This window comes from Corylus avellana, chromosome ca3 (assembly GCF_901000735.1).
Source record: "Corylus avellana chromosome ca3, CavTom2PMs-1.0".
Taxonomy (NCBI): Eukaryota; Viridiplantae; Streptophyta; class Magnoliopsida; order Fagales; family Betulaceae; genus Corylus; species Corylus avellana.
The window spans coordinates 23,862,756-23,877,017 of NC_081543.1; the positions used below are offsets into that span (position 1 = coordinate 23,862,756).

The 14,262-nt window shown below is 42.5% G+C and overlaps 1 protein-coding gene across 1 annotated transcript; it reads right to left on the minus strand.

The window, feature by feature from the left end:
• Positions 1-11,190: 11,190 nt before the first annotated feature.
• On the minus strand, positions 11,191-13,891 carry LOC132175277 (uncharacterized). The gene is made up of 3 exons (XM_059587163.1): positions 13,662-13,891; positions 11,681-11,902; positions 11,191-11,594 (listed from the first exon to the last, which is right to left on the minus strand). Exons 1-3 carry the CDS (start codon positions 13,854-13,856, stop codon positions 11,376-11,378), a joined length of 636 nt encoding a protein of 211 aa, XP_059443146.1. The 5' UTR covers positions 13,857-13,891; the 3' UTR covers positions 11,191-11,375.
• Between the last annotated feature and the right edge of the window lie 371 nt (positions 13,892-14,262).

Here is a 14,262-nt window from a genome sequence, read left to right on the forward strand (position 1 = left end):
TGTCAGACATAGACCTATACTGGAGTAGGTATGGAGCTTCGTCACTGTAGGGAGACGTTAAGATGGTTGACAGGGAAGATTGGCGTGGGTCTTCAGAGATTGGAAATGGCTCTAATAAGGGTGGAGGAGAGTGGGCTTAGGCAGGAAATCCAGCCTAGTCCAATTTGTCAGGCCAGAACATGAGTTGGTGGGGAAGGATGGGGCGGCTGAGTAAGGTCCACGGCCCACAGAAGGCCTTGAGTTAGATCCAGGTGCTAAGGAGAGAAGTGGTCAAAAGGGTATGGAGTGGGCTGGGAGGATAGACCCACGGTCCATAAGAGGCTTTAAGGCAAAGAGGAAGTTGGCGATTCATAAGTTGAAATCTGTGATGGGCTCCGGTATGGGCCAGGGCTACCGTGGTTCTTCGGGACCCAATGGGTTGAGCATGCATCTTTCTCACCCGAAACATACATGGGAGTCTTCGATGGAATGGCGGGTGGGTTGGACTGGAGATCCAAGGGCATCGCCTTCGAAAGGTGGCGTCGGTGATCCAGGGGCATCCCCGACAGTCATGGAAGCCCTCGTCACCATCCCTGTATCTCTCGTCGACTCACCTGGAGCTATTCCTGGTAGTGGGGTCTCATTAGGTGGTGCCGGAGATCCTTAGAGTTCACCGGGGTTTACGCTGTTGGCAAGGGGTACTCAGACTTCGACGGAAAAGCCATCGCTAGTAGCTACTATGGTCGATCTAGTTGTAGCCGTGACTAGGAAAGATTTTCACGGGATGGGATCGCGATTGAAGGCCGACGAGTCCCTTTTTTCGTCGGAGGTTGTGTCACCGTGCAGTGGGGAGGAGGTCGTGCATCAGACAAATTCGAAATTTCCATCTCCAGTGATTGAGGTCAGTGATTTGGTGCCTTGGTCTCCTGTTGTTGGGTTTCAGGGAGACATTCAGGGTAGTGAGGGCCTGGGCATTCCTCAGGAACAAAGGTTTTTTGTTGGGTATCCTAGTTACTCTCACCCATTAGATGGGGACCATATGAGTTTAGGACTCGGGTGTTCAGAAGTGGTGAAGTTGGCCAGTCTGGTGGAGAGCATGACAGGGTGGCTAGACTCGGGTGTTCAAGAGTGGTGAAGCTGGCCAGTCTGGTGGTGAGAATGACAGGGCGGCTGAGACACGAGATGATGCCCAGGTACTTTGCGAGGTCGATGTGCCTCCTTCTTTGAATATGTACAGTCTTACTGCATGCAGGGGGTGCGTCGGGTTATTTAGATTGGGTTATTCAATGTGCTAATGAGATTTATCCGATTGTGGGAATTTCATACACGGGTCACAATTTGCAATTGTTAGCTCTTTTAACTTTTTTAGAAGAGGAATGAAGGAATAATACGATGGTGATGAATACGAGTAGCGGCGCTAAGGGCAAGAGGGAGGTTAGGAATTTGGAGTGCTCAGTAAATTATGACGCTAGATGTTTGAGTTCTAGCCATGGCAAGAGGAAGGGGAGGGGGCATGTAGTTGCCTTATGAAGCTAAGCATTTTGTCTTGGAATGTGAGAGGGTTGAACAAGAGGGATAAACGTTTGAGGGTGAGGAATTTGCTCAGACATTGGAAGGTAGATATTGTTTGTCTTCAAGAAACCAAGATCCAAGGTATGTCTCGCAATATTGTTCATAGCTTATGGGGGCGGAGTCATGTGTATTGGTGTTGTTTGGATTCTAGCGGGGCTTCGGGAGGGATTTTGATTATGTGGGATAACAGGGTGGTGGAGAAGGTTGATGTTTGCGTGGGGACCTTCACCCTAGAGATGTCTTTCAGGAACATTGGTGATCGCTTTGTTTGGGCTTTTGCGGGGGTTTATGATTCGAACCTCAATAGGGATAAAAGGCTCCTTTGGAAGGAGTTAGTTGGTGTTATTAACTGGTGGGACATGCCGTGGTGTATTGGGGGTGATTTTAATGTCACTCGGTTCCCTAGTGAAAGATCAGGTGAAGCCCATTTGGATTCGGCCATGATGGAATTTTCAGACTTTATTTCTGAACAAGGGTTAATGGATCTTCCCCTAATTGGGGGTTTGTTTATATGGTCAATTTCTAATGACCCCCCTTTGTGGTCAAAGATTGATCGGTTTCTTATCTCCCCAGAGTTGGAGGCTCGGTTTCTAGGGGTTAGGCAGAAGAGGCTGTCCCGCCTGTGCTTGGATCATTTCCCTATCATTCTTGAGCTGGGCGAGGTGGCAAAGGGGAAGAGGCCGTTTAAATTTGAAAATATGTGGCTTAAAGCGGAAGGTTTTGTGGCCCTGGTGAAACAATGGTGGGACTCCTATGTGTTTCATGGTACGCCGAGTTTTGTTCTTGCTTGCAAGCTCAAGGCCCTAAAGTTGAATTTGAAGACCTAAAACGAGGAGGTGTTCTGCAACATTGATAGGAATAAGAGTATGCTTCTTGAAGAGCTTCGGTTGTTGGATGTGAATGAAGAAAGTAGGGCTTTGGATGCAGGGGAGGTTATGAGGAAGGCAGAAGTGGTTCGAGAGTTAGAGAAGTGCACGCTTATGGAGGAGGTGAGTTGGAGGCAAACATCTAGGGTGATGTGGTTGAAGGAAGGCGATAAGTGTACTAAATTTTTTCACTCCATAGCCAACTCTAATAGAAGGTATAACTCTATGGATACTCTCATGATTAGGGATAATATCTCCTCAAATCCGACTGAGATTAGTGAGTATGTTGTTGAGTACTATCAAAATCTTTTCTCGGAGCAATGCCGTTGAAGGCCTATGGTAGATGGTATTTCCTTTGATTCCATTTCGAAGGTGGAGGCTAGTTGGTTGGAGAGAGACTTCGAAGAGGAAGAGGTTGGAAATGTAGTGTTTAAATTGAATGGTAATAAGGCGTCAGGCCTCGATGGGTTTTCTATGGCCTTCTTCCAAGTTTGCTAGGAGGTTGTGAGGGAGGACGTTATGAAGGTGTTTAGTGCTTTTCATATTGGAGGGATGTTTGAGAAGAGCCTCAATGCTTCGTTCATTTCGCTTATTCCGAAGGTTCCCGGCACTATCAATCTCAAAGATTTTCGATCTATAAGCCTTGTGGAAGGTATCTACAAAATCATAGCTAAGGTTTTAACAAATAGATTGAAGGTAGTTCTGAATAAGGTTATTTCTCAGTCCCAAAGTGCTTTCATCAAGGGGAGGTAGATTCTAGATCCTATCTTGATTTCTAATGAAGACCTTGATGGTTGGTTGAGATCTGGGGAGCTAGGGGTTATTTGCAAAATGGATCTGGAAAAAGCATATGATCATGTGAATTGGGATTTCTTGTTATATATGCTTAAGAGATGTGGTTTTGGCGGGATTTGGTGCTCTTGGATAGAACATTGCATTTTGTCGGTGAGGTTCTCGATTCTGATTAATGGTTCTCCTAATGGCTTCTTTAGCAGTTCCAGGGGTTTGAGACAAGGGGGCCCCTTGTCTCCTCTACTGTTTGTTTTTGTGATGGAAACTCTAAGTAGGATGATTTTGGCGGCAGTTAATGGGGGGCTAATAGAAGGGTTCCAGGTCGGTAATATTACTCTCTCTCATCTTCTGTTTGCCGACGATACCTTGATTTTTTGCAATGTTATGCCCACCCAGCTTCGTTATTTGCGGAGTTTATTTTTGCTGTTTGCAGCTGCTTCCAGTTTGAAGGTTAATTTGGCCAAGTCGGTGTTAATTCCAATGGGGAATGTGGAGCAAGTGGACAGGTTAGCCGGTATTCTAGGGTGTGGGGTTGCTTATTTGCCAGTAAAGTATCTTGGCCTGCCGCTGGGGGCCGCTTGCAAGGCTAAGCATATTTGGGATGGAGTTATCGAGAAGATAGAACGTAGGTTGGCCAGTTGGAAAAGGGTGTATTTGTCAAAGGGTGGAAGAGTCACGCTTATCAAGAGTACTCTCGCCAACTTGCCTACTTACTATTTGTCTCTCTTCCCTACTCTGGTTAGTGTTGCTAAGCGGATTGAGAAGTTGCAGCGGGATTTTTTATGGGGTGGTCTAGGCGAAGAATTGAAGTATCACTTGGTGAAGTGGTCGAAGGTTTGCACTCCGATTAAGGAGGGCAGTTTGGGTATTAGAAATCTTATGGTGTTCAACCGCTCCTTGCTAGGGAAAAGGTTGTGGCGCTATGGATCAGAGAAAGATACTTGGTGGAGGGCTGTGGTGGATGCGAAATTTGGAAGTTGTTGGGGAGGGTGGTGCTCTTTGGAGCCGGGTGGATCTTTTGGGGTGGGATTATGGAAGAACATTAGGAAAGGGTGGGGTACTTTCAAAGGGTTTACACAAATTGAGGTAGGGGATGGGACTAGGGTTCGCTTCTGGCATGATTTGTGGTGTGGTGATATGGCTCTCAAGATAGCTTTCCCAGGCTTATTCAGTATTGATTGTGCAAAGGACGCCTCAGTTGCGGCACATTTGGAGGTGTTGGGTGGCTCTAACCAGTGGAATGTTAGTTTTTCTAGATAGGCTCATGACTAGGAGGTGAATGTCTTGGCCTCTTTTTTTCAAGTGTTACATTCTGCTCGAGTGTACCGAGGGTGTGAAGATAGGTTGCGGTGGAACTCTTCCAAAAGAGGTCGTTTCAAGGTCAAGCTCTTTTACGCTTCCTTGGCGTGTTCTGAAGGGAGGGTATTCCCTTGGAAGAGTGTGTGGAGAACATAAGCTCCTTCGAGGGTGAGTTTCTTTGTGTGGTCAGCGGCTTTGGGCAAAATTCTGACTTTAGATAACCTTAGGAAGCGACGGATGATTGTGACGAATAGATGTTGTATGTATAAGAGGAATGAGGAAATGGTGGATCATCTTCTCCTTCATTGTGAGGTTGCTTATGCATTGTGGAGTGCCTTTTTTGGTCGGTTTAGGGTGTCTTGGGTGATGCCGAGACGGGTTTCGGATTTACTCGCCAGTTAGTAGTCTTCGGGGAGGAGGGGGTGTGCCGCGGTTTGGAAGATGGTGCCTATTTGTTTTTTTTTTTGTGCTTACGGAGGGAAAGAAATAATATGTGCTTTGAGGATTTGGAGGGGACGTTGTGTCAATTGTATTGAATACCTCTCAATGTGAGGGTTCCTCGTATTATATAGAAATTGTCTAGGTATTTACAGGCTGTATCTCAGCGATTACAGCAATCTAGGGAAATAAATAAGGTAACTAAAATCTACCTATTAATTACAATATACTATAGCTATAATACAAGAACATGCCATAACTAAAAAGACTAATTATGGCTAAATATATAATGATATATATAGACCGTATCTGACTGACATCCCCCCTCAAATTGATGCTGGTCGATCAAGAAGCATCTATTTGCCCACAAGGAACTGATGACGCTGTCGTGTCATAGCCTTCGTGAAGACATCAGCTATCTGGAGATCAGTGGAAACATGAGGAAGAGAGATAACACGAGTGTCCAAGGCTTCCCGAATAGAATGACAGTCTACCTCAATATGCTTCGTACATTCATGGTAAACAGGATTAGCAGCTATTTGAATGGCACTAGTATTATCAGCATAACGAGGAGTAGAATCAGTTTGAGAAAAACCAAGCTCAGCCAGAAGCCCACGAAGCCAGACAATCTCAGAACAAGCAGCAGACATTGCCCGGTATTCGGATTCAGTAGATGATTTAGAAACGCGAGCTTGCTTCTTACTCTTCCAAGAAATCACAGAATCACCAAGAAACATGCACCAACCCGTGACAGACCGCCGAGTGTCAGGACATCCTGCCCAATCCGCATCACTATAAGCAACAAGACGAAGAGGAGAGCCGGTTGGAAAGAACAACCCACGGCCAGGGGACCCTCGAAGATATCGAATGATACGTCGAACAGCAGCTAAATGAAGATGGCGTGGAGTTTGCATAAACTGGCTAACCTGCTGGACAGCGAAGGAAATATCAGGCTGAGTAATAGTCAAATAGTTCAAGCTGCCTACCAACTGTCGGAACACAGTAGGATCAGAGAGAAGATCACCCTCCTCACGTCGATATTTCACATTAACCTCCATAGGAGTATCCACCAAAGAAGAATCCTGAAGACCAGCCAGGCTAATCAAGTCCTGGGTATATTTGTGTTGATTCAAGAATATACCGGAAGAATCAGTGTGCACCTCCAACCCCAGAAAATACGTAAGAGGACCAAGGTCTTTCATATGAAAAGAGTCTTGAAGATTCCGCTTGAGATGTGCAATCAAACTGGAGTCGGTGCCCGTAATGACAATATCATCCACATACACAAGTAAAAGAACGAGACCAGTCGGAGTCTTGCAAAGGAACAAAGAAGAATCATATTGGCTTTGGACAAAGGACAAGCGAAGCAGAGTAGACCTGAATTTTTCAAACCATGCCCGGGGAGCCTGTTTTAAGCCATAGAGAGACCGCTTTAACTTACACACAGCGGCAGATGGAGAAGAAAACAAACCCGGAAAAGGAGTCATGTAAATATCCTCTTTGAGATCACCATGAAGAAAAGCATTTTTGACATCCATCTGGTGAAGTGGCCAGCCTTGGGAGGCGGCAATAGAAATAATTGTACGCACTGTGGTCATCTTCGCGACCGGAGCAAATGTCTCCTTGTAGTCCACCCCATATTCTTGCCTATTCCCAAGAGCAACTAATCGGGCTTTATACCGATCCAGAGTCCCGTCAGAGCGAAGCTTAATCGAGTAAACCCATTTACAACCAATGGCTTTAACATGAGAGGGGCAAGGAACCACATCCCATGTATGATTGTCTTGGAGAGCCCGAAGTTCCTCATCCATCGCTTTCCGCCAACATTCATATTTTACAGCCTCGGAAAAACATGTAGGGATGGAAATAGAAGATAAAGTAGCATTATAAGAAGTGTGGGAAAAACCATACCTATCAGGAGGACGTGATACCCTAGTAGAGCGTCGAGGACCAGACTCATGAACTGTCTTAGATGGCGGGTCAATCGGAGGAGTTGTCGGAACAGTTTCAGATGAAGGGTCAGTCCCGGTAAGGGGCAAAGTTGGTAGACATCGAGTATACACAATTCCAGGTTTGAACCGCTCAGGCAAAAGAGGCAAGTCATCAAAACAAGGTAGAATACTAATCTCAGGCAATGATTCAACATGTGTAGAAAAGAAACATTGATTCTCAAAGAAAACAACATTACGAGATATACGAATTTTGTTAGAACAAGGATCATAGCAAACATAACCTTTGTGAGAAATACTATAACCCATAAAGGCACATTTAACAGACTGAGCAGAAAGTTTGTGACGTTCATGAGGAGGTAAATGAACAAAGCAAACACATCCAAAAGTATGCAAATCAAGATAGCTAGGATGCTGATGATGCAATCGATAATAAGGAGAATCAAAATTCAAGACCTGAGAGGGCAGTCTATTAATTAAGTAAATTGCGGTAGATAATGCCTCAACCCAGAATTTAGAAGGAACAAATGACTCAAGCAATAAGGTGCGAACAACGTCCAAGAGATGTCGGTTCTTTCGTTCTGCCACCCCATTTTGTTGCGGAGTATAAGGACAAGAGCGCTGAGAGACAATTCCTTTGTGGTGTAAGAAATCATGAAACTCGCGAGACATGTATTCTACACCAGAATCAAACCTCAAAATCTTAATACTTGTAGAAAATTGGTTATCAATATACGCTACAAAGGTCTGAAAAACAGACAGGACCTCAGATTTGGCCCGAAGAAAATAGACCCAAGTATACCGACTGAAATCATCTATGAATGTCACAAAATATTTATATCGAGCATGAGAAATTATAGGAGAAATGCCCCATACATCACTATGCACAATATCAAAGCATTTTGCAGCACGACTACCATGAGAAGAAAACGAAAGAGTTTTACTCTTACCAAGCTTGCATACAGAACAGTCAAATGACAAATTTTTAGAAACACGTTCTTTATTGCTTAACAAACCAGAATTTAACATATGAGACAGAATAACAGAGTTTGGATGACCCAAACGTTTGTGCCATACTTCGTTCGGAGTGTTAACTGTCATACAAGCCAAAGATAAACAACTAGGAATTGAAAAGTGCAGTGGAAATAGTCTGCCAACTTTAGGCCCCTTCGCGAGTATCTTCCCCGACACCTGATCCTGCACAAGACAACCATTACGAGAGAAATGGACATCACAGTTTTTTTCAACTAACTGGCCAACTGAAATAAGACTACTAGAAAGTCCAGGAGATACATAAATATCTCTGAATGAAGGATTGATATCTCCTACTTCAGTAATAGCTAAATGACTCCCATTAGCTACTTGAATATGGGATGAACCATGATATGGACGAACATTGCAAAGAGTATCGGACGATCTGGTCATATGATTGGATACAGCAGAATCAATAAGCCAAGACTTAGAAGAAATAGTACCATTACCTTGGAGCCCTAAGGCTGAAAAGGCTGACATAATCATCTGCTGGACCATTTCAGGAGTAAGAATAGCTGATCCGGCCGCAGAAGAAGCTGAGGACATCACTGGAGCAGAAGAGGTGTTCACTGCAGCCTGATAGGCAGTAGCTGGACGATTCTGAGGTCGAATGGGACATTCTTTGATAAAGTGGCCCTGTTTCTTACAGTAGTTGCAAGATTTCTTTGCACAGTTGGTAGCAATATGACCATACTCCTTGCAGCTGAAACACTGGACCTTGCGCATATCCTTACCCTTCCCTTTCCCATGGGCTGCATAGGCTACTGGATTCGGGTTGGAATCTTGCTGGAACGTAGCCTGTGTGAGAAGACGCTGCTCCTTGCGAAGTAACTCTCCAAAACAAACATCCAAAGATGGAGATGGATCCCGATTCATTAAATTTGAGCGAATAACCTCAAATTCAGGGCGCAATTTCATCAGGAATTGATCTCTCTTGCTTTGCTCATGAACTGCCTGAACAGCAGAGAGAGATGCAGCAGGTACCTTCGCATAAACCATATCAGAAAATTCTCCCCACAAATTTTGAAAACCAGAAAAATACTCCGGAATGGAGAGATTGCCTTGAGTGTAACTAGCAATCTCATATTCCAGCTGAAAACGGCGTGCGGTATTGTCCTGATGATAAACTTTCAACAAATACTCCTACATAGTCTTCGCAGTCTTATAGGGCCTCAGATTGAGCACAGTAAGAGGATCAACAGACCCTAAGATGCAAGACATCACACGTGCATCCTTGACCTTCCACTTAGCCAACTCCTTAGTTTCCGTAGGTGCTGGATCACTCTTTTCCCGTAACAAATAATTGAAACTGAAATTCCTAAGTAGAATAATTTTTTCCAGTAAAACGAACCCCAAAAGCCTCGCTAGAAGACATGATGAAATAAGAAAATTAGAAATTAAAACACCTGATAAAGGAGTAATAGGCCCACCAGATCTGTTGGACAGCAAGCCCAAGTCCACACAAGTCAAACACCAATCAGCAACCCCAAACAGCAACTAAGCCCAAGCCCAGCAAGCCCAAAGTTACCAACAACTAAAAATATGAGCCCACAGCTACCAGTCAAGCCCAAGCCCACCAAACAGCACCCAAATTGCACCTCACGTCTTCACCAAATAGAAACAGCAACCAAAACGATCATGCAACCATGCTGCCGTCAGCCCAAATCCTCCAGAATCGCCGACAGCCCAAAACGACCACGCTGCCGTTAGCCCCTAATACACCAGAATCGCCGACAGCCCAAAACCGACCACGCCGCCGTCAGCCCCAAATACACTAGAATTGCCGACAGCCCAAAAACGACCGACAGCCCAGATCGCCGACAGCCACCAAGGAGATCGCCGAAAGCCCAAGTCTGCCGACAACCACCACAAATCGCCGGAAACGCTCCACACCACACCAAAATAGAATCCGCCACACCTGAACCTGCCGACAGCACCAAATCTCCGACAACCCAGATCGCCGACAGCCACCAAGGATTCTCCACAACCTCCAAAGGCTCTCCCGACAGCCACTAATCAATGTAGACTGCCTCGACCCTCAACAAAAAACTACCAAATAGCAGTTCAGAACCCACCAGAATGATCGAAGTTATCGACCGCCACAAAAAAAAAAAACAACAGGTAACTGAAAACCTAGAACAACCCTAATTTAGATGATGGCTTTGATACCATGTCAATTGTATTGAATACCTCTCAATGTGAGGGTTCCTCGTATTATATAGAAATTGTCTAGGTATTTACAGGCTGTATCTCAGCAATTACAGCAATCTATGGAAATAAATAAGGTAACTAAAATCTACCTATTAATTACAATATACTATAGCTATAATACAAGAACATGCCATAACTAGAAAGACTAATTATGGCTAAATATATAATGATATATATAGACCGTATCTGACTGACACGTTGGAAGATATCTTAGCCTCTTGCTTTCATACTTTGTATCTCTGGACCGTTGCGCATGTCTTTCCAGTGTCGATTAGTTATGATGATTTTCTTGCTTGCTTTTCCCCTTCTAGTTAAGTGATCTTCTTGTATACTCCCAATGTACTTCAGGGCACCTTTACGCTTTTAATAAAACAGTTTATTACTTATAAAAAAAAAAAAGAATTTTTTCTAACACAATTTGAAAGAAACTTTGTCCATGCTAAACTGGCACTACAATTCATATTACAAAATGAAAACAACTTGGATGACTGCATAGTGGAAATCCAGTGAATCTAATATGAGCTTTTAACTTGCCCTGACTGGGTATTTGGATCATAAAGAAAACTAAGGCTCCGTTTACTTCGATGTAAAATAGTTTCCGTCGGAAAATATTTTCAGGGAAGTCATTTTCCAGTCAAATCCCGACGAGGTTTTGGGCGAGACTTGGCAAGGTCCGTCAATTTGAAAATGAGATGCTCAAAGTCGGAAAATAGTTTACAGTTACTGTAAACCATTGTCCAAAAATTAAAGAAGAATTTTCGGTCAAAAGGAAAATATTTTTCATTGCCCACTATTTTACGTCGAAGTAAACACCTTAAAATGCAGCACTCATTTTCCGAAAACCATTTTACGTCGAAGTAAACGGAGCCCAAGTCCACAGTGTTTTCTAAAAGGATATGAAATGATTCAATGGAGCCTTCCATGGTCTTAAAACGAGTAGGTTCGATTACATCAAGATTTCAACAAAGAATTCAAGTATTATGGGATCAAAAATAAATCGAGTTTGATGTACAGTTCAAATCCTATTACAGAGAGGAACTTCGTACCAATACTGAATGAGACCCATCATAACAATGGGCTTTCCCCATAACGTTGAAATGGTCATTAATTAACTTTGATAAAATAGGGCCTCGCCAAGGAAATTGTATTCAACAAGCCAAAAACATGATGTACAACACAATTGCGACACTAGCAATGCATGAAGGGTTGAACTGATGTCAAACCTGAAACAAAACTATCACTCACTTCCCCATTTTTTCAAAACTCTCTCTTTGGCAGAAATATCGCTGTAGCCATCCTTCTTCGACATATGAAAATCAACATGACTATCTGGAGTTGTCTTTCCTAAGATTCTTGATGTTATGATAGCAAGTGCATTTCTTGTTCCTCGTAAGGCATACAGCAATGGGTTGAAGATGACAGCAAGCATCACTTCACCTTTTGCAACTATGAGATACTGCAAAACATTATGTATGAGAATGGTATTTTTGACACTGGCATTATGCAAAAACTTTTAAATGGTAAAAGAAGGAAACTGCTTACCATGACTATGATTCCTAATACAGCGAGAATTGCTTGTTGTGCTTCTTGCCAGAAATGGTCACCATTGGACCAACCAAACCGTCGACCCCATCCAAACCAACCACCTCCACCAGCATCACCACCTCCACCCACCTCCTCTCTCCTCTTAATTTCCTTGTTCCATTTCTCAAATTCATTTTTCTTTTCACCAAGTGCACTTTCTAATGCTTTCCTAGCTTGTTCCTGCAACCATAGATACAGCAAAGCTAAATTGATCCTGGAGGAGATAAACCAGCATTATAGAAAATTATATTTCACAATGAAGTGCTCAGGCTTTATTGTCCTCCCCACACAAGATGGAGCAGACTAGGTCAACATATCGTAAACAACTCAGATTGGGGGAAAGAGATGCCCGTGAGTTCAATGCAGCAGAACTATCAGGAACAAATTCCAATTAAATCTACAATGTGCAGTTTTTTGACAACCCCATATCCTTATAATGTGCAGTTTTTTTTTTTTTTGACAAACCCAAGGAAACCTTGTTCCAACTACATTGGGTTGGCAGCATGTTGGCCATCAATCATATCTAAAACCATATCCTATGTCTAATTCTGCTGCTCATGCCTCATTGCTATTCATGTTGGCCGTGAATTAGCACACTGTTATTCATGAATAACCCAAACATAAATTAAATTTCAGGATAGAATTAATGGGGCAAGTTAAATTTCAGGATATAGAATTATGGGACTTGATTAATTAAGAATTATGCAATGCTGCTTTACACTTGGCATAACCTATATTTTTCTCAAGGCTGGGGCAATCCAAGTCGTAACACTCTAGACACAACAAGAGCAGATCATACCATCATGTGCACCTTGTTCTCTGATGAACCTTTCCTACTTATAAGTTATACCCACCTTTTTTTCTCAAGGCAGGGCCAATCCAAATCATGACACTCCAGACACAACAAGGGCAGATCATAACACCATGTGCACCTTGTTCTCTGGTGAACCTTTCCCACAATCCCCGTTATAAGGAAACAGAATCTGGCTTTACAAACCTGGCTGCCATTGGAAACTAAACTTGTTCATCTACTATATGCACCAAGGACTGCAACATCAAAATTGTTGGATTGGTAGAAGTTAACAAAAATTATGGCAATAGGGGCCCAAGATAAATGTTGAGGAATCAAGAGATTACAAATGGAGATTACTTTTTTTTTTGATAAATAATTACAAATGGAGATTACTCTGGAGTTGGTGAGGGTTATTCATCATTTTAGTGGCAGACTGCACCTTTGTATGTTAAATGATTTGCATGTATCATGTTTAGAACCTTATCCACTTCCTTTAAACCTTATCCAAACCCTTACAAATACGAGGAATAATATCCAAGGAATAAAGCAGTTAATGTATAAGGGAACCACTAAATGGGGCTCGATCAAATTCCTAACTAGTTCACGTACAAGGCAAGACCAGGACAGATATTACAAAGAAAGTCCAAAAATCTCTTCAAAAGTTTGATTTTTCAGACTTCTTGGCTTAAAATACCCAGTTGGGTTTACAAAACTGAATTTGTCTCAAGATGCCCAAAACGGGACCAGGGTATCGCTGGAATAATATCCAACTTAATCCAAGGAATATAGCAGTTCATGTACAAGGGAAACACTAAATGGGGCTCGATCAAATTTCTAACCAGTTCATGTACAAGGCAAGTCCACCATAGACATTACAAATAAAGTAAAAAAAAAAAAAAAAAATCCTCATCAAAAGTTTGATTTTTAAGAACACAATTCAAGAAGCCCAAAACGGGACCAGGGTTCTCATTTCCAAGCGAAATGAAAAACTTCAGGAAACCCCATTGAACTCAAAACAGCATCTTTCAAGCTTTCGCACTATCAAATTTCCGCTATAACCATAAACTTTAGCAGTATACCCAGAAACGTTCCTCAGTAACCAAACACGTAAAAAGAATACACATAAAAAATACAAAGTTTAAGTACCTCTCTCCGGTTGTCAGAGAAAAGGCAAGAAAATCTGCCGTTACAATTGAGTTTCTGCTGCAGAGAACTCCATGTCTGGTTCACAATCTCATGGCGAGTCAACGAGGTGTATTGGGTACGAGGTGATTCAGAACGAGTCGAGAACGATTTAGAGATGGTTCGATTTGGTGCGCTTAGGTTCAGAACCTGAGCCATGGTTTTTTCGCACTCCACTCCCCGCTGGTATTAGAACTTTGGAGTAAATGAAATACAGTGTGAGATGAAGGGGTTTTGTTTTTTGTTTTTGTTTTTTTGTGTTTTTTTTGTGTTTTTTTTTTTTGGTTAAAGTCACTTTGCCTCTTCAACTTTTAGGTTTTTCAATTCGAACTCTAATGTTTAAAAATTGGCAATATACCCCTTAATGTTTCAAAAATTTTCAATTTAGACAATCTGTTACTAATTTCCGTCTAATTGGACGAAAATTTAAAAATAAAGAAAAAAAAGCCTTAAGAGTATTTACATAATTTCATAGATTTCTGTCTAATTAGACGGAAATTAGTAAAGGAAGGTTTGAATTGAAATTTTTTGAAACATTAGGGAGGTACATTACCAATTTTTAAAC